We start from the raw sequence: 20,377 nt of genomic DNA on the forward strand, positions 1-20,377 counted from the left end.
CGTACATTCATAATTATATGTACCATTTGTTGTTCATTTAAACTCTTATCTCTTTTTTTTTTTACATCTTTTAGGTGCATTTTCTTCTGTGGCGCCTGTGTATATTACACACTTCGCACACGCCACCAGCCAGGCCTGTGGAGGGTCATAAGAGTTTGAAGAGGTTGCTGTTTTCTGAGCAAGTTGAAGTATTTGAACACGGAAACTAAAATTGATAAGGTTGAGAGTAGGAAGGAGAAGCCTATGTAGGGATTGTGTTTTTGGTGATCCTTTATCATGGAATAATTTGGAGAATAGATCAAATAAAAATCAATATGGAACTATTGTGAATACTGAAACTACCAGAATGTATACAGGTTACAGTCATCCCATAGCATAAGAAATTGCAGGAGAAAGATGTTAGCACTGTATAGGATATATCAACGGGTATCTGAAGGAAACAATATCAGAATGTATTCCCATGGTCAGGAAGATAAATAAGGTGGCATTCGATGGATGAGTAGTAGTATTATGCATGATCTGCAAAAAAAGAAAATGTTTTTTTTTTCTTCTTCTTTCTAACATGATATTAGACCTACTGGCCTGTTCCGGCCTCACACCACCGTTTTAGGGGTCTTCCTCTACTTCTTTTCCCTTTTGGTTTATAATTTAGTATTCTTTTTGGTAATCTTTCTGGTAACATTCTATTTACATGTTGGATCCATTTGTTTCTGTAATTTTCTATTGTTAGTAAAATTTGTTGTTATTGCAGTTCTTTTAAAATGTCTGAATTTCTTTTCTTACCTAATTTAGTGTAGCCTGCAGTTCTTTGAAATTTCATTTCTGCTTTGAACCCAGTTTCTTCAATGTAACTTATATTACAACCGAGATAATTAAAATTATTTACTTGTTCAATTAGTTTGTTGTTTAGAACTATTTTACTTCTTATTGGTTCCCTTCCTTTAAATGCCATAACTTTTGTTTTTTTTGGAAGATATTTTCATGCAGTATTTGGTAACAAGCCTGTCTAGATTGTAGAGAGCCAAGTATAATTTGTCTTCTGTGTTAGCAATTAAAATTTGGTCATCTGCATATAATAATATATTTAAACAGTAATTTGTTTCTAGTTGTATTCCTGTATTATTGATACACTGCCATTCTTTTAGTATTTCATTTATATATATATATATATATTAAAAATAATTGAAGATGGGCTGCATCCCTGTCTTACTCTTCTATTTATTTTTATCCACTCTGTAGTGTGTCTTTGGTTTTCCCTGTTATGTTGTTATTTTCCTAAATATTGCCCACTGCTTTTATTAATTGTGGAGGTAATTCTGTTTCAAAGAGTTTATTTCTTTTTACTAAATCAAAGGCTTTTTCATAGTCTATAAATAATATATGAGTATCTAGGTTAAATTCTCTTTGTTGAAAGTTTTTTCACTTGGTTATACGATTAAATCAAGTATATAATTTCTTAGTATTTTTAAGTTAAATTCTCTTTGTTTTTCAATTAACTGTTTTAAAGTGAAGACTGAGTCAATGCATGATCGATCCTTTCTAAATCCATTTTGTTCTTCTACTAAATGTTTTTCAATATAGTTGTTTTCTTTTTCAAGAGCGCAGTGTATATTTTATATCCAGAATCCAGCAAACTTGTTAAAAAAATAAAATGTTATGATTTACAAGAAGCTCAGGCTAGAAAGGTTACCAGCATCGTAAGAAAGGCTAAATCAGATTACAAGCAGGTGAAAGGAAATTCCTACAAATTCTTTCATTATGTGGCAAGTAAAAAGGAAGAATGACTCTTGAAGAATAACTTTAGTGGGTACTGATGGTAGCAAGGTGATTGAGTCAGATCTAATAGTAGAGTTACTGAGTGACCACTTTTCAAAAGCCTATTACCCAAGTGAGAATATTTCTGTGTCTTATGTAGCAATAACTGATATGAGTATTGAGGTTAATGAATCAGAGGTACTTAGGATATTGCAGAATTTAAATGCAAAATACTGCTGTAGGTTTCAATGGGATATTAGCTCAGGCATTATGTGAATGTGCAAAGGAATTGTCAATGCTTTTACTTGGCTTTTTTACTTAAGTCTGAGCTCTGGTAAGGTCCCTAGGGAGGAAGGAGAGTAAAATAGTTCTTTTGCATAAAAAGAGACTCTAAAGACTGCGGTAGAAAATTACAGAGCAATCACCATCTTGGGAGTGGTGGTAAAAGTATAGGAAAAGTTGGTTAAAGACAGAATTCAGGAATGAGTGCATAAGAATATGATAATTTATAGGAGGGGGGGGGGGGGAATGGTTTTGTTAAAGGTCGGTATTACCTTAGTAATTTATTAACTTTTTATAATAGATAGTTTATAACAATATCCAGCAGTAGCTATGCAATGATACTGGCTGATATTGCTAAGCCCCCCCCCCCCCTCCCAGGAATACTGTTATGCAAATTAGAACAAATGGGGATGGATATTAAACCGGTAATGTGGATACGGGAATGGCTCATAGACAGATGCCAAAAAAGTAGTGTATGGAGGAGCAGAGTCCAGGATGAAGAAGGTGACCAGTGGTGTGCTGCACACACCACTGGTCACATAAATGATACAAGAAATGACTTGAAGGAAGATGTTCAGTTGTTTGCTGATGATGCAAATTGAGTAATGTAATAATTAATCAAGCTGACATAGAGAGCTTGTATGATGATTTAAATAATCTGGCAGTACAGACAAAATGGATGTCAGTTCAATGTGAAAAGTAAAAATTTATGCATGTTGGGATTAAAAGATTACAAGCTGTATACCACATTAATGGAACTGTACTCCACGTGATTGATAAGGCTAGGGACTTGATGGTGTTGGTAGACAGAGAGGTGAAGTTCAGAGGGCATATTGCCAAGGTATCCAAGTTAGCTCATAGCATTACTTAGTTTGAAACACAGTAACATGCAGAGATAAGGGAGTTATCATTCCTCTTTATAAAGTCTTGATATGACCACATCTAGATTACCAGGCTCAGGTCTATAATAAATTTAGTTTAATCCTTTTATCCAAGTGTGAGGAAACAAAGTTTGCGCCTGAAGTATCTTCAGGACTGGGGTAAGGTGATACAACACTAGGACGACTCCTTGCAAAGGTGGAGCAAGCTACCAACACTCCTATCTCAGTATCTCCCATAATGCAAAACACATCTCCTTGCGGATATGTCTAATGTTATGCATTAAGGGAAGGGCCACTACCCAGACTAGTTTCGACCTTTATTGAGGTCTCTTCAGTGGGAGCCAGGCCCAAGTGGAGATACCAGTCAGAAGCATTAGCAAGGTCATCTCTACCTATAGGAGTTGCCAATTGGTGTGCCACCTTTGCAAGGAGTCGCCCTGGTGTTGTACCACCTCACCCCAGTCCTGAAGATACTTCAGGTGCAAACTTTGTTTGCTCACACTTGGATAAAAGGATTAAACTAAATTTATTATATTCTAACCAAGTGAAAAATAAACTTTCAACAGGCTCAGGTCTGGTTTCCTGGATTCCTTGAAGTGACAGAAAAGATTCCGAGGCAAGTGATCAAGTTGATAGGTGATGTAAGGAATGCTCCCTACATTAATAACCTGAGAGGCTGCGGGTTACAGAAGTTGGTTGATAGGCAGAGAAGAGGGGATATGACAGAAACATTTAAGTTGGTAAAAGGATTTTATAGGATTGATGCAGAGGAAATATTTCAGCAGTTTGCTAGTGATGGAAGAACAAGATGTCATCCCTGGAAACCAAGTAAAAGTGTGGTTAATAAGGGCATAAGGACTCGATTTTTTGCTTGGAGAGTGGTGAATGAATGGAATGCATTACTTGATTCAGTTGTTAGTGCTTCGTCTGTTAGTGAGTTCAAGAAGGGGTATGATAGATATTGTGTGGATAGTTAGGTCTCCTGACTCTATGGAGATGCATGTATAATAATAATAATAATATTATTAACAAGTTTTAGAAGTATGGCTTTTGTTTGTTACTGAAGCTGTTTTGTAATTATTATTATCATGAGATCTTGGTGTCATTTCTGCTTATTCAGCACTCTGTAAAAAAACATACACCTTGCACAAAGTGATAAGCAAAGCTTTCTTCTATGGAACACCCTACAATGCTAAATGTTTTGAATATGTTTTTTTTTAAGGGGTATTAAAAATATTAATGAAAGTGATCATAAATCAGTATCCTTGCCTACTTTTTCTGTACTGACAGTAAACTCTTTAGGTATTTTCTTGGCGATTAAGATTTATCAAAATTGCTTTAACAGCAATTTTGATAAAGCTTAATCGGCAAGATTATCAACATCAAACTCATTTATTACTAATAATAAATAAGTATGATATTGATGATAAGTAAAAATAAAAACAAAGTTGGTCAGACCAAAAAGGTACATTAAAAGCCTAAAGCCTAAAAATCCTGAAAACTTGAAGTATAAGCAAAGCAAATTTAAAAGACATAAGAACTTGAAAATGTAATAAAATATATCATTAAAGGATGCAATAAGGATGAAATTGCATTTTTCGAACAATATTTTTTTTAAGTCTTTTAAGAGAAATGAGTTTTATAATAAGATTTATATAATTTCAGGTATACTTGTACTGTGGTAGCAAAGATATGCATTTACCTTATGATGGAAAAGCAGGTATATATCTTTTTTCATTTTTTTAAAATGTTTTAGTGTTATGATTTAAATGAGAGCAAAAGTTATCCTGAAAGAATTATTCAGTTATTTTATTAACAAGGGTTTTCATTTCAAGAGCATTTAATGTTGGTTATTTAGTTATCCATAAGTTTATATTATGTAGGAAACAGACACAGGAAGTCATAAATTACATAAAAATATTAGAAAATCAAAAAAAAAAAAAAATCATTTGTATAGTTTGAGTTCTAGGTGACAGATAATATTTCTCACTTAAAATAACACCACTATCCATCTTACTAATGGCATAAAAAAGGGATCTTAAACAAGGTTTATTTAACCTTTGCTTACCTACATTACTCGTGTGTGCTTTTAGCTTATCAAGGTAGAGTTGCTATTAAAATACAATTTATCTGTTACATTTTATGTTCTCAAGCATGAGAAGTCTGAAACACATTTATACACAAGTGGACAGGAGTTAAGAGTGCAAGGAAAACCTACTAATGTTCTTTTTGAATAGTTAGAAGATGTAGCGTGTGGATGAAATTTATTGAGAAATGTTATTCAAGAGACAATGGAGTGGAGAATGGAGGTTTAAGGGGAAATTTTCAAGAGGAATGCAAACAGGAGTACATATCAATGCTTCAGGTATAAAAACCATCAAAATTTGAAATATGGAAGGGCAGCTGGAGTAGATAATATTTGACCAGAAATGCTCAAATATGGAGGTCTAAAAGCATGCAGTGGATACACTGCATAGTGCAGAGGGCAAGGTCAGGAGGCCAAATTCAAGATGACTGGAGTAGAACGGCCATAGTTCCCATCCATTAAAAAAGGGAATAAATCTGAATGTGAGAATTACAGAGGAATTTCTCCACTAAGTGTTCCAGATAAGATTTATGCAAGCATTCTTGAAAAGAGGCCAAGAAAAATTCTGGGAGAGAAAGCAGGAGAAGAACAAGCTAGGTTAAGGAAAAATAGAGGTTGTCTATATCAGATTTTCACTTTACAACAAATAGTTGAGAAATCATGGGAATGTGGCAAGGATTGTACTTAAGTTTTACACACCTGGAAAAGGCATATGACACAGTGCCTAGAATAAAGCTTTTAAAATCAATACAATTATATCGGGTAAATGGAGTATTATACAGATCATTATATAGTCTTAAGTTGTAAGTCAGCAGCTAGAAATATAGGAAGATGATTTGATGTCAAATCAGCACTAAGACAAGGATGCATATTATCTCCACTCTTATTCAACATCCATATGGATCTCATTATGAAATAAAGTAACATTAAACCCAATATTAGAATCACAGATATCAAACTTAGCTCTTTGCTTTATGCAGATGATGTTGTTTTTCTAAATATGTCTGCTGCAAGTCTCCAGAATTCTCTAACTTAAACTGCATAACAGCTGTAACAATTTTGGCATGATAATCAGCAATAAAAAGACCAAAACTATGAAAAACAGGCAGGAACTTTGAAAACTTCAGCTGCATTTTCAACAGAGAACCTATAGGTTCTCTGTTGAAAGTAAAATATAATATAAGTAAAATATAAGAAAAAGTAAAATATTTCAGCTATTTAGGTATAATTTTTAATGAAGATGGCAAATTAAATTGGAAATAGACAATGGAATAAGCAAAGCTGGTATGACAGGGAGCCAGTTGAATAACTTTATATGGAACAAGAGAGAAATTAGCCAGAACACCAGACTAGCAAGTATACAAGACAGATACAAATAGCACTTGATCAAGGAGACCACAGATATGAGAGTTCAGAGAAAAATTAGAAGCCTGAGCAGATGACAGAATGATATTAAAAATAAAGACATTAGGAAGAAAGTTCATGCTTTTTGCATTCAAGAATGTGAGCTGGGCTTGTCTAAGGTGATATGGTCATTTGTGTGTTAAGGCTTAAATGCTGGAAGAAACTCATATTAGAGGCTTAATGGAGTGAAACAGCATTGAGTCACATAAGTGGTATGGTCATTTAAACAGATGAGAAGAAAGGTTAGCAAAACAGGTGTTTGTTGTTGCCAAGATGACAGGAAAAAGACCTGGGGGAAGACCAAGGTATAGGTGATTGATTCAGTCAGAAGTGCCATAGAAGAATGAAATGTTAGATACAATAACATTGGAGTACTGACAAGTAATAGTCTAATTTATTGCTATAGGTCTTGTTTTGCTGATCTAGTAGAACAGCATGTACAGGGTGATGATCCAAAAGTCATGCACATCAAAGTTGAAACTGAGCTCTATCGAAGTGTTTCAATTCTAATTATTTGTTTCACATATATAGCTGGTTCCCTAGGACTACTGGCCAGTATCATGTAATCTATCTGCCACATTTCGGGTACTGGGCAATCATTACATAATTTTGTTTATGAGGAAAGCAAAATGACACTTTCCCAAGAGCAACAAGTTATTTTAGAATGTTATTTTGCCTGCCATTCTTATGCAAATGTTGAGGAGGAGTTTCTTCAGAAGTATCATGACTCTATTGTTCCTCAAAATTAGACAATTACCATGATCACTCAGTTCATGAATTGAAGCCACTGAATAAGGAAAAATGTATTGTACTGTAAGGGGTTTCAATCATTTGTTGAAGAAAATGGAGTTTATGAGCTGGACAATATTTTCATCAAAACACAGCATGGTTCCACATAAGCAGATATGTCAGTAGCCAAAATAAAAGAATTTTGTCATGGGAAAATCGTCATATTTTCCATGAAACACCCTTGCATTCTGTGAAAATTGGAGTATGATACGATAGGGATCGCCACACTGCAAAAAAAAGGGGGGGTTAAAACTTGTAGTACAGCACCTAAACAACACCTTGTTTCATGGTAGATGGTGGACCTTCCAACAGGATTCAGCCCCTGCACACACGGTAAGGACCACACAACAGTGGTTGGAGGTAAATGTGCCCTACCACATATCACCATCTGAAAGTCCCAATCTAAATCCACTGGACTTCAAATTGTGGTCAAAGCTCGAGAGAATAGCCTGCAAGACACAACACCCCAGCATCACCAGCCTGCAGGTAGATTTGGAGTGAGCAGTGGCAGCATTTCTGTTGGATGTCACCATTGATATGTGGCCTCACAGATTTCAAGCATGCATGAAAAATGGGGGAATTGAATATTGAGCACTGCTGTGTGTGCTCATGATACATGTCGTTTGTATGGGCTGAAAGCTGTAAATGATTTATGCACTGTTCAAATTGTAACAGTATTTATGGCTGGACTAGGTAGTGCCAAAGTGCATAAGATTGAGAGTGAGTGGATATTCCATAGAAGAGAAATCTTGGATGGGATTTAGCTCTGAGTTACCAAAAGGAGATCTGACATTCACAGAGTCAGGGGAGTTGGGAAGATGGAGAGGGTTATCCAGTATTCTGGTTGGTAGATGGTAAAATTGTGTCAAATCATTGCTAACAGCAAAGCTTTCTTTGCAAGGATTATTTCTGTCATGTTATTTGAAGGCAGTGTTTGAATCAAAAGAATATTAAATTTGATTATATAGAAAAACCTGTGGAGAATTCATGACTAAACACACGTGAAACACAGTAGTAGGTTTTTTTATTACATAAATATTTCGTCCTAGGTATCTTAGGTCATCATCAGTACAGTAGAACAATACTAGGAATGACACAAAGGATAGGGTGCGTACGTACAATGGAATCCAAATTGCGTGCAGTGGCATGTTGCAGCCTGAACTTAAATTAGATTAAATTAATTAAATTAAAATTAAATTACAGTTGTTATTTTTTACTTATGCAAAACTTGACTATGATCCCACAAAAAGACAGCTGAAGAAACTGAACAAGTTACTCGATGAAACAAAGTCTTTAGATGAAGAAACTTCAAAAAAACTCAAGACATATGATGCTAAACCTCTGAGAATATATGGTTTACCCAAGCTTCACAAGAAAAACGTCCCACTCAGACCTATCGTTGATTCAATTAGCAGCTCGACTTACAAGTTATCAAAATTCTTATCCAACCTTCTCCATCCCCACATAGGCCATTCAACCTCTTCCATAAAAAATTCCACAGAATTTCACACCAAAATAAAAAACTTTCAACTGCTGAAAACTGACATGCTAATTAGCTTCGACATCGTCTCTCTCTTCACCAATATCTCCCATAAAGAAACTGTAGACCTATTAAATCAAAAATTTCCGTCGGATATTGTTGAACTTTTCAAATTTGTTATCACTTCCGGTTACTTCACATGGAAAGGAAAAATCTACAAGCAAGAGGAGGGGAACAGCAATGGGGTCTCCCCTTGTCACCCAACTTGGCAGACCTGTTTATAGAACATCTTGAAGAAAAAATTCTTGCATTTAAACCCAAACCAAAACCCTGACTTCGATATGTCGATGATATCTTCTCAGTCTGGAGTCATTCCGAACAAGAGCTACTTCAGTTTTTAGAAAAAATCAACCTTCTTCATCCACTCATCAAATTTACATTAGAAAAAGAATCCCCACTGGGCATCCCCTTTCTGGATTTACACATCCAAAGAAAAGAAGACGGTTCCATCTCCACCTCTGTCTATTGCAAGCCGACATTTTCAGGTTGCTACATTCATTATACTTCTGCTCACCATCCCTCTCAAAAATTTGGCATCATTAAATCATTGGTAACCACAGCACACAGATTTTGCTCCTCCGAGGATTCTCTAAAACAAGAATTGGAAATAATCAAAAACACAGCCACTCTAAATGGATACAATCTCAAAACAACTCAAAAAATTATCAGCAACTTCTCTACACATCAACCTAGACAAGCCCATAGGATTCCCATACCTTATATCAAAAGCATCTCCGAACGGCTCTCGAAAATTATGAAGAAATACAATCTTACTGCCACCTACAAATCCATCAACCAGATCTACAACCTGTTACCTTCGCCCAAAGACAAACTTTTACCTATTCTACTACCTGGTGTATACGAGGTTCCATGCTCCTGTAAACTCTCTTATTATGGACAGACAGGCAGATCAGTTTTTAAATGCATTTCGGAACATCAAGACCATATCTGCCTCGTCAAACTGCAAAAATCAGGCCTCGCTCAACACAGGGTTGAAAATCCAAACCACAAGATCCACAGGGAAAAGACAAAACTCCTACATAGATCTTCATATAAATATGAATGCTTATATAAAGAAAGTGCTGAAGCCCTACTTCACAGACCAAATCTAAACCACACTGATGTTCTTGCCATCCCTAAAGTATGGGAAATTGTCATACAAAATTGTGTAAAAAAAAACTTAACTGTAATTTAATTAAATTAATTTAATTCAATTTAATCTAAGTTCATGCCGTAATGCGCCACTGCATGCAATTTTTATTCCATTGCATGTACGCACCCTATCCTTTGTGTCATTCCTAGTATTGTTCCACTTTACTGATGATGTCCTAAGATACCTAGGACAAAATATTTTCGTAATAAAAAAACCTACTACTATGGTACACGTGTGTTAATTTTAGTCGTAAAAGAATATTAAAGAAGAGTTGAAATTCCAGAGGGCATACTCTTGTAGTACTAGAGGACACAAGGCTGAGATTAGATGAAAAAAAAAGGATACTTTATAGAAGAGGCAACTTGTTATGAGATTACTGTCAGAGTAACCTGAGGAGAGCTTAGTGCCTTTTAAGAAAAACTGCTTAAGAGTGAAGAGAGTTCATCTTTTATTCTGGTATGTAAGTGGATGAGTTGTGCCAAATCATTACATACGCCAGATAATTCAGCATCACTTCTGGCAGTGTTATTAGAACTGGAAAATGGAAGCCTGCCATTTTCTCTGGTATAGAACATCAAGCCACATAAATATACAAATATCATCTATATAGAGTGTAGTTTAAACATTCAGGATGGACACTTTTTCTTACAGCTTCAAAGAGAAAGAGGTTTAGTTCATATTAGGAAGTTGGTTCCAGATGTCTCTGAGTGGTGTACATCATTTATGTTCATGTTTATGTCACATGTTAGTGATATAGATGTGGAAGAGTTTTTTTTTTTTTTTTTCCTTAAATGTGTTTTTTGAATCTATAATTGTAGACATATGATAATTATTTTTCTCTTCATTGCTGGTGTTCAGAAGAGTTAATTCCTTGGAAGATGATAATATTAAAAACATCTACACTATAGATAGCGCTAAGTCTGCTGGCTGTAATGTGACCTTTTACTGTTTCCATCCCCATATACCACATTGCTTAGACTTCCACTAGGCATAATCTGGCAGAGATGAGTTGATAGCAGGATTATACTAACTAATTAAGAAAGCTTCTGATGCATTACTATCAGATTTGGTACTGTGTATTCTCTGGTACTGACCTGTTGAATCACTTTTCTGTTGTACCTATCCTCACTTTGAGAAATTTCTAAATTTCTACATTATGTTTGGTACACTTTTGAAGGATATTACTCACTGTAAGTTAAAAATAGGAGTCAGAACATTTACTTTGAAGACGAAACATAGCATACTCTTCCTACCTTCAGTAAACAAGTGGTGGTGTTTTATTAAGTAATGCCATCTACCACCCAGATCAAGTTGGCATTTCCTCCAACTGAAAATAAATTTTTTGCAATAGATGATGTACCAACAGTTTTCAACAGAGTCACATTGATGAATTTCGCATTTCCTAGATTGAAAACTGCCAGTGAAAATTTAAACTATCATTTTAAATTCCCACTGGAATATTCTAAACTTAGATTAAACTTATTCTAAAATCATTATTTTAGACTTCTTTCTTTCATTGCTCACAATCTTCATCCTATTCAAGAGGTACTGTAGTGTTGCTATAAAAAATTATTTTTTTTAAAAAAAAATCAGTACATGCAGTTGCTTAGATTAGTTTACATTAATAATAAAGGGCATTCTGTTTTAGGTAATAGTCAAGGATTGTTTGAGGGAAGCAATATCAGACTGCATATCTAGAATCAGGAGGATAAACCAAGGGGGAGTTAAATGGACGAGGAGCAACATAAGGAGGAGCTTAAAAAAAATTGAAAAAAAAAGAAAGAAAACATTGTGGAGAGAATATAAAGAAAAAGGTGATCAGTATGCCCATGAGCTATACAAGGTGCAAGCAAGAAGGATGACTAGCATGGTTAAGAAGAGGAAAATTAGATAAAGGAAATTTGCTAAGCAGGTCAAACGTTTTATTTATGTAGTGAATGAGAGGGAGAATAATTATGGAAAGATAGCTTTAATCAGTGCTGATTGTAGGGAAAAAATGATAGAAGCAGAAGAAATAATTGAAATATTAAGTGATGCTTTTGCAAAGGAATATCATCTGGATGTAATATTGCAGTTGCTGACAGAAACTTATGTCAGAATTGAGACAGATGAACTAGAGAATGTGCTGAGAAATATCAATATGCATATAACAATGGGACTGCATGGCATTTCAGTTAGTGTGTTATAAGAATGCAAGAGAACTAACTGAAAGTGCCTCTGACCTAGCTGTCTAATCTAAATCTCAGCTCTGGCAAAGTTCTGAGAAAGCAGAAAAAAGGTAATATACGAGGGTAGTCTGAAAAGTTCTCAGCCTAGACCATAGATGGCGACACTATCAGCAAGATTTTTTTTTCTAAGTTGGTACATCTGTCATAAGCATCCATGTGAAATTGCAAATCATTCTATCAAGTAGTTTGTTTTATACATCTGTCTGAAGCAAAAGTGTTGTCTGTATCCCTTGAAATGGATAAAATTAAGTATTGTAAGGTTATAAAATTCTTTGTAAAAGAAGGTTTAACGCCAAAAGAAATTCATTCGAAGTTCATAAAAGTTTATGGGCACTCTTTTTCTTCATGTTTGACAATTAAGAAATGGGCTGCCGAGTTTAAATGTGGCCATACCAGCCTTGAAGATGATCCACGTGAAGGTCCAAAAAGTCCCAGAAATCATTGATCAAGTGCACGATATGGTATTGGATGACCGGCAAGTCAAAGTGCGTGATATTGCTGAGACTATAGGCATTTCAAAAGAAGGTATAGGATATATTTTGCATGAAGAATTGCAAATGAAAAAGCTTTGCGCAAGATGGTTACTGTGCTTGCTCACAGCAGATCAAAAATGCACTCCATGAAAATCTCTGAACAGTGTTTTGAGCATTTTAACAAGAATAAAACTGATTTTGTGCATCGATTTATTACTATGGATGAAACTTGGATTCACCATTACACACCAGAATCCAAACAGCAGTCAAAACAGTTGACAGAAGCCAGTTCTTCAGCGCCAAAGACTACAAACTCTTCCATCAGCAGGAAAGGTCATAGCATTGGTGTTTCGGGATGCTAAAGGCATTTGTTTATTAATTATCTTGAAAAGGGTAAAACAATAACCGAATAATATTATTCCGATCTTTTAACCAGACTAGATGAAAAAATTCTTGAGAAAAGATTCGGTTTGCAGAAGAAAAAAATCATCTTTCATCAGGACAATGCACCTGCCTATAAAAGTGTTTTGTCAATGGCTTCTTAAGGGATCTGCACTATGAATTGTTGGAACATCCACCCTATTTCCCTCTGACTTCTATCTCTTCCCAAAACTAAAACTCTTCCTCGCTGTCAGCGTTTTTCTTCAAATCAAGAGGTGATTGCAACTGTAGAGAAGTATTTTGCAGATCTTACTGAGAACCTCTACAGGGACGGATAATTGCACTGAAGCATTACTGAAATAAATGTATTAGTCTTAAAGGAGATTATGTTGAAAAATAAAAATAATTTTGAAATTATAAATTCGTTTTTTCATTGCTAGGCCGAGAACTTTTCAGACGACCATTGTGATTCCATTACATAAATGAAACTTCAAGATAGAAGTAACAAGTTACAGATCAGTTAGGTTCTTAGGGTAGAGGGTAGGATATTGGAAAAGTGTGAAGGTAGAATTTAGGAAGGGGTGGATAGGTATATGATATTTTAAGTTGGACAGCATGGCCCTGCATTAGTAATTTAATCACATTTTGTAATAGAGTGACCACTGTTTGGATAAGGGAAATGGCTACATCACTGATTGTTGATTTTGCAAGGACATTTGATAGAATACCTCATTAGAAAAGTAGAAATTGGAGCAAATGGTAAGGGATATGAGGCTGATAGCACAGATGGGAAGTGACTGACTAATAAACAGACACCAGAGGTGTCTGTTCATACACCAGAGGTGTATATATGGTGGTAGAGAATCCAGGAGAATGAGGGCTACTAGTGGAGTGCCTCAGGGTTTGGTACTTGGGATACTACTGTTTATTTTGTATGTTAATAGATAAGGATTCATTTAAGTTGGAGTATTCAACTGTTTGCTGACAATGCAAACATTGGTGGTGGGGGGGACTATTTTATTTAAATCATCCTACAGGATGATTTAAATTATTATTACTATTATTACGGGACACCTCCAGGGAGTGCAAAGGCTCGTTGAGGGAAGGTACCTACTCTACAACTCTCTGTCTTTACCAACTACAACGAACCGCAACTACCATCATCTACACCAATGCTCTACTGCCCACCATCACTAGTATTTTCACAGACAATCACAAACATCCATGTCCACAGTAGGATTCGAACCTGTATCCTTTTAGCTGGTACGCTAACCACTCGGCCAACCAGACCGGAATAAAATAAATAAAAATAGCAATGAATGTTTTTTTTTCGATAACTGTGTATTATAAGATGATATAAACTGGGTTTAATAGGTCAAAGATTTTTGATACAGAATATTAGCCTAACATTCTGTATCAAAAATCTCTGACCTATTAAACCCAGTTTATATCATCTTATAAAAATAGCAATGTGGACAAAGGATAATTGATGTGAATTCAATGTAGCAAAACATAAATTAATGTATAACTGGATGAAAAGGTTTCATACTGTGTATTGCATTGATGGTACTGAATTGCAGGAAATTTGTGAAGCTAGGGATTTGGGGTGATGATAGACCAAGAGTTTAGATTCAGAGGGCATATTGTTCAAAATCCTTTGAGCTATTGCAAAATACCTCAAAGGATTTCTTGGTATTGACAGAATATATTTATTTATTTATTCTTGGTGCAAAAGCAGCTACAGGTCAATGTCCAAACCAGAAAGCCAATACAGGACCCCATCCAGTAACGTAGCTAGAGCTTTTTCCGCCCGGGGCGGTCCCTGAGTTTTCCACCCCTCTCAATACACAAAAATACTACAAAAAGTCAAAACGACATATAGGGAAATAAATTAAAACACTATGTTTATTTTTGAAGTAAAACTTTAATTTCAACATTCTAGAATGTTATTTTTCTTGCTTTTCTGTTAGCAAAATCATCGATGACATTGGTGAAGTCTATTTCATAATAATGTAGTTAATTCTTAATCTATTTTATTTAGAAAAACTCCTCTCACAACTAGCAACACTTACAGCAATTGTGAGGAAAATTCGCAGTAGTATTACAATATTTGGAAATGAGTTCTCGAGACTGTATTTTAGAATTAACTGCAAAAGTTCAAAAAAGGTTCAAAGTGCCACCTGGGGTGGACTGGCCTCCCCTCCGCCCCTCCCTAGCTATGCCTCTGGCCTCATCTGTCACCTCGTGGATGTCCTGGAAGCCACCACCATGAAATTGCCGCCTTGGGTACTCATTCACAATATGAGTGATCATTAAGGCCATAGGGGAACAGTCACAATAAGGGTGGTCTGACAGTCTCTATTTATGTAGTAGGTAGCCACATCTGCCCTGGTTAATTCTGATCCTGTTGATAGATGTCCAAATCTTCATAGGAAGGGCAAAACCAGGCTGCAGAGCACAGGGATCTTCAACCAGGAAACCATTTGTTGGAAGATTGTTGGACCAGCATTCTCTCCACATGTCAGGTATTGATGGTAAGGCAGCTGAACAAAATTTGTCCATGGACCAGAAAGGGTTTCTTGATTATAGGCAAAGACTAAGTGAATTTATGAGAGTCTGGTGCAGGGGCAGGAGTGGGTTGCTCATTACGTTATTAAATACTTTAATCGAGGCTTGTCTTCTTCTCTTTATATTTGGTGTAGCAATGTTAGATAGGATAGGCAGCCAAGGGAGAGAGGAGTGCTTATCAGTGTCCCACTGTGTACATGGTAGAGTTTAGCTGGGTGTCTATAATATTAGTGTGCACACTAACATTATAGACACCCAGACAGGGACACAGTATTCTGCTGCAGAGAATAGGGCTAGTGCAGATGACCCTAAGACATCTGCACCACAACCCCAGGTTGTTCCAGCAAGCTGTGAAACGATATTATTTCTTGTTTTAATTTTGTTGGACTGGTTGGTAATGTGCCTTTTATAGGTTAGGCTTCTGTCCAGGCTCACTCTAAGGTATTTCAGGTGAGGCTCATGTGTTACCATTTTCCTATGAGGTGTCGATTCGCCTCTGCATTGTAAGCATTGCATAGGTGCATAGGTGGAATGCTGTGGACACAGTTTTTGTTGGATTTGGCTTCAGGTACCACTGCTTGAAGTATATCTCCAGGATGTTCAGGTCTGTGTTCAAGGTTGTTTCCAGGTTGGCAAAGGAGACAGACTGGTGTAGGATCACAAGATCATCAGTGTATATATATATATATATATATTTGCTTGAGTTGGTATGTGGTAAGTCAGACATGTACATGTTAAAGAGTAAAGGGGATAACACAGAGCGCCCTGTTGAAGGCCGTTGTGTAAGAAACAAATCTGAAAACAAACCCCAACTCAACATCACCAGAGTTAAAGATCGGTACTATCAATGTAAGAAGCCTGAATGGCAAAGAAATGGAGCTAGCTGAGGAATTAGATAAGTACCAGATCGACATAATAGGGGTGACTGAAACAAAAAAGACCAAAACTGGTGAGATCTTTCTGAGCAATAAATACAAAATGTTATATTCAGGCAATGACAATCAAGGAAAAGAAGGAGTAGCCATAGTATTCAACACAAAATACGAGGCTAATCTTCTTGAATGGCAGTCAGTCTCAAGTAGAGTAATGTGGGCAAATATGAGAATGGGGAACTGGACAATGAGACTTATTTGTGCCTATGGTCCCACAGAAGGTTCTACTAAGGTAGAAGTGGAGGAATTTTTTGAGGCTTTAGAAAAAGCAACTGACACAATGAAAAAGGAAAAGTTGGTCCTTGTTGGGGATCTAAATAGCAGAGTAGGAAATGATTGTGAGACATACAAAAATATTTTGGGAAAATTTGGAGAAAAGAGCAAAGCTAATAATAATGGCAAATATCTGTTGGATTTCTGCTCAGGACATGGACTGGTTATTACTAACACCATGTTCCAACATAAAAATGTGCACAAATTCACATGGAGAGAAGAGGCTAGGAATAAGAAAAGTCTCATTGACTATGTTATTGTTGATAGTGATGTTTTCTCCTTGGTGCAGGACACCAGAGTGTACAGAGGATTTGAAATTGGAAGTGATCACTATTTAGTCTTGAGCAGGATAAAATTGAATTTCATATTGAAAAGAATAACATGTAAGAAAGTTTTAAAGCGAATAAAAGTTGAGCAGCTCTCAGATGTGAACTGTAGACTAAAATACAGAAATATTATTGAAAAGAAAATGAAAGAGTTTGAGAACAGGAATCAAACCTTGGAGATTCAGTGGCAAACTCTGAAGGAAACATTGATTGATTCTGCCAGAGAGGCATGTGGTGAGGTTGTGTGCAAGGATAAAAAAATCAGAACTCCCTGGTGGACACAGGAAGTTAAAGAGGCAGTGAAGGAAAAGAAGAAAGCATATCAAAAGTTCCTGGCAAATAAGTCAGCTTTTACTCTTACAGAATACAGAGACAAATGTAAGAAAGCTAAACAGTGTGTAAAACTTGCTAAACAAAAGTCATGGGAGGACTTTGGCAAGAATATAGAAAATAAATATCAAGAAGGTGGCAAAATATTCTGGAGGTTGTTGAAGAAGCTTAGGAATGGAGGAAAGAGTGCTGTAAAAGGAATTACAGATGATAAAGGTGAAATGAAAACAGGAGAAAAAGATATCCTTGAAGTATGGAGTAATTACTTCGAAAAATTGCTAAATGAAAGCATTACCACTGTGCTATCAAGCAGTGATAGCACAGTGGTAAAAATCACACAACAGGCATACAGTCAGGAATACATATCCATACTTGAAGTAGAAAAAGCCATCAAAGGCTTGAAATGTGGAAAGGCAGCAGGAGTAGATGATATTCGACCAGAAATGCTGAAGTATGGTGGTATAAGAGTCTTACAGTGGCTGCATTGCATAGTTCAGAAAGCCTGGACAGAGGGACGAATTCCCGATGATTGGAGTAGAGCTCTCATAGTACCCATATATAAAAAGGGAAATAAAACTGAATGTGAGAATTACAGAGGTATTTCCCTACTGAGTGTTCCTGGCAAGATCTATGCAAGTATACTTGAGAAACGGTTGAGAAGAATTGTGGAAGAAAAGCTTGGTGAAGAACAAGCTGGATTCAGGCCAAATAGAGGCTGTCAGGATCAGATCTTCACTTTACGACAAATAGTCGAGAAAGCATGGGAATATAACAAAGATCTGTATTTAAGTTTTGTCGATTTGGAAAAGGCATATGACAAGGTGCCAAGAGAGAAGCTATTCAATACGCTGCAGTTATGTGGTGTCAATGGGGCATTATATCAAGCAATACTTAGTCTTTATTTGAGTTGTGAGTCAGCAGTTAGAATTGAAGGAAGTACAGGAAGATGGTTTAATGTTAAATCTGGTGTGAGACAAGGATGTACATTATCCCCTCTGTTATTCATTATCTATATGGATTACATTTTGAAGGAATGTGGTATTAAACCTGATATCAAAATTGGAGATGTTAATGTCAGCTCTTTGCTTTATGCGGATGATGTTATACTTCTAAATAAATCCGCTACAAGTCTGCAAGATTCTCTGACTAAATTGAATAGCTGTTGTAATAGATATGGTATGAAGGTCAGCAATAAAAAGACAAAGACGATGAAAATAGGCAGAATCATTGAAAATGTCAACTGTGTTGTGAATGGAGAACCTGTGGAACAAGTAAAACATTTCAGCTACTTAGGCACAATTTTTACTGAAGATGGTAAACTAAATATAGAAATAGACAACAGAATCAGCAAAGCTGGTATGGTGGGAAGTCAATTGAATAAATTCATATGGAATAAGAAAGAAATTAGTCGGAACACTAAATTAGCTGTATACAAGACAGTGTTCAAACCAATTTTAACTTATGGATCTGAGAGCTGGGTCAGAAGTAAAACACTTGACCAAAGACTAGAGACCGCAGATATGAGAGTCCTGAGAAAGATTAGAGGCGTGAACAGATGGCATCAATGGCAATATCATATTAAAAATGAGGATATTAGGAAAGAACTTGACATTGTCAGCATCCAGGAATGCGTTAGCAGAGCTAATCTCAGATGGTATGGTCACTTAAATAGAATGGGAGAGGAAAGATTAGCAAAACAAGTGTTCTCTGCCAGGTTGGCAGGAAAACGACCCAGAGGAAGACCAAGATATAGGTGGATTGATACGGTACAAAGTGCCTTAGACGATAGAAATATACGATCTGATAATGTTGGAGTCTTGACAAGTAACAGACTGATTTGGAGGAAAATTGTAGATAGGAAGTTAATAATGATGTAATTTTTTCATGTAGTACTGTCATATCCTGTACACCCCTTGAGGGTACATGGCAGGAATTTGATGATGATGATGATGATGATGGTATGTGGTAAGTCAGACATGTACATGTTAAAGAGTAAAGGGGATAACACAGAGCGCCCTGTTGAAGACCGTTGTGTAAGAATCTGGGCCTGATCTTTTTTCTACCTACATCGACCTGGATCTTTCTGTTGGAGAGAATGGATTTAAATAGCTGGAAAGTTGTTTTGCACCTTATGAAATTGCTTAGCTTTAGGAGGAGGCCCCTAATCCAGACTGTGTCATAAGCTGATGTTAGGTCAATGAAAGTGACTCTGTATTTAAGTTTCTTCTGGAAGCTTGCTTCAATCTGTGTTGTCAGGGCCAGGACCTGGTCACAGCAACTTCTTCCTGGCCTGAAGCCAGCTTGTTCAATCGGGAGTGCACTTTCAATGAGTGGCAATTCTTTTAAGGAAAATTCTTTCAAAGCGCTTAAAGGTGGAGCAAAGCAAGGAGATAGGTTGTAGATTTTTGACATTATTTGAATCTTTCCCTGGTTTGGACACAGCAATTATTTTGGCTTCCCGCCACAGTTTTGGTAGTTTTCCAGTTGTTATAAATTTTGAGAAAAGGGCAGTCAGCCATGTTTGTCCTCGCTGGCAGATGTTTTAGAAACTCGGGGAGGATACCATCCACTCCTGCAGCCTTGTCATTTTTGGGGAGTTTTAAGGCTTCCAGAGAAACTGGACATGCACGTTCAGGAAGCTTGGAGGCCATCTTCAGATTTTTTTCTGATGGAAGATTGCACAGTTATTTTCCTGATAGAGCTGGGACTTATCTTGGAGGTTTCAGTTTTTCTGTTTTTGTCGGGCATTGCTATGAGCTCCTTAGCAATAGTTGGATCTTCAGTTTTTTTCATATCTGGCTAAACGTTCCTCGGTATCTCTACTCCAGCATGGGATGTATTGTTTTCTGTAGCCTCTAGGAATAGAGGCTTTGACTGCAGTTTTGATTAGTTTGACAAATCTGGGATATCAATTAGGGGTGGATGGTATTGCTGTAATGATTTGCTTAGTTTGCTTCTCAAATACATTTCAGTTGG

At 36.3% G+C, this 20,377-nt stretch overlaps 1 protein-coding gene across 1 annotated transcript in view; it reads left to right on the forward strand.

Moving 5' to 3' along the window:
* The window catches only part of LOC150110255 (uncharacterized), a 133,445-nt gene that overhangs the window by 33,271 nt on the left and 79,797 nt on the right, over positions 1–20,377 (forward strand). The window contains exon 2 of the mRNA XM_090398613.1: positions 4,584–4,638. Coding sequence (XP_090254739.1) covers positions 4,611–4,638 — 28 coding nt within the window. The 5' untranslated portion in view covers positions 4,584–4,610. The remainder of the gene's footprint in view (positions 1–4,583; positions 4,639–20,377) is intronic.

The sequence above is a fragment of the Typopeltis vanoorti genome, chromosome 1 (assembly GCF_054136105.1).
Source record: "Typopeltis vanoorti isolate ZY-2024b chromosome 1, IOZ_Tvanoo_1.0, whole genome shotgun sequence".
NCBI lineage: Eukaryota > Metazoa > Arthropoda > Arachnida > Uropygi > Thelyphonidae > Typopeltis > Typopeltis vanoorti.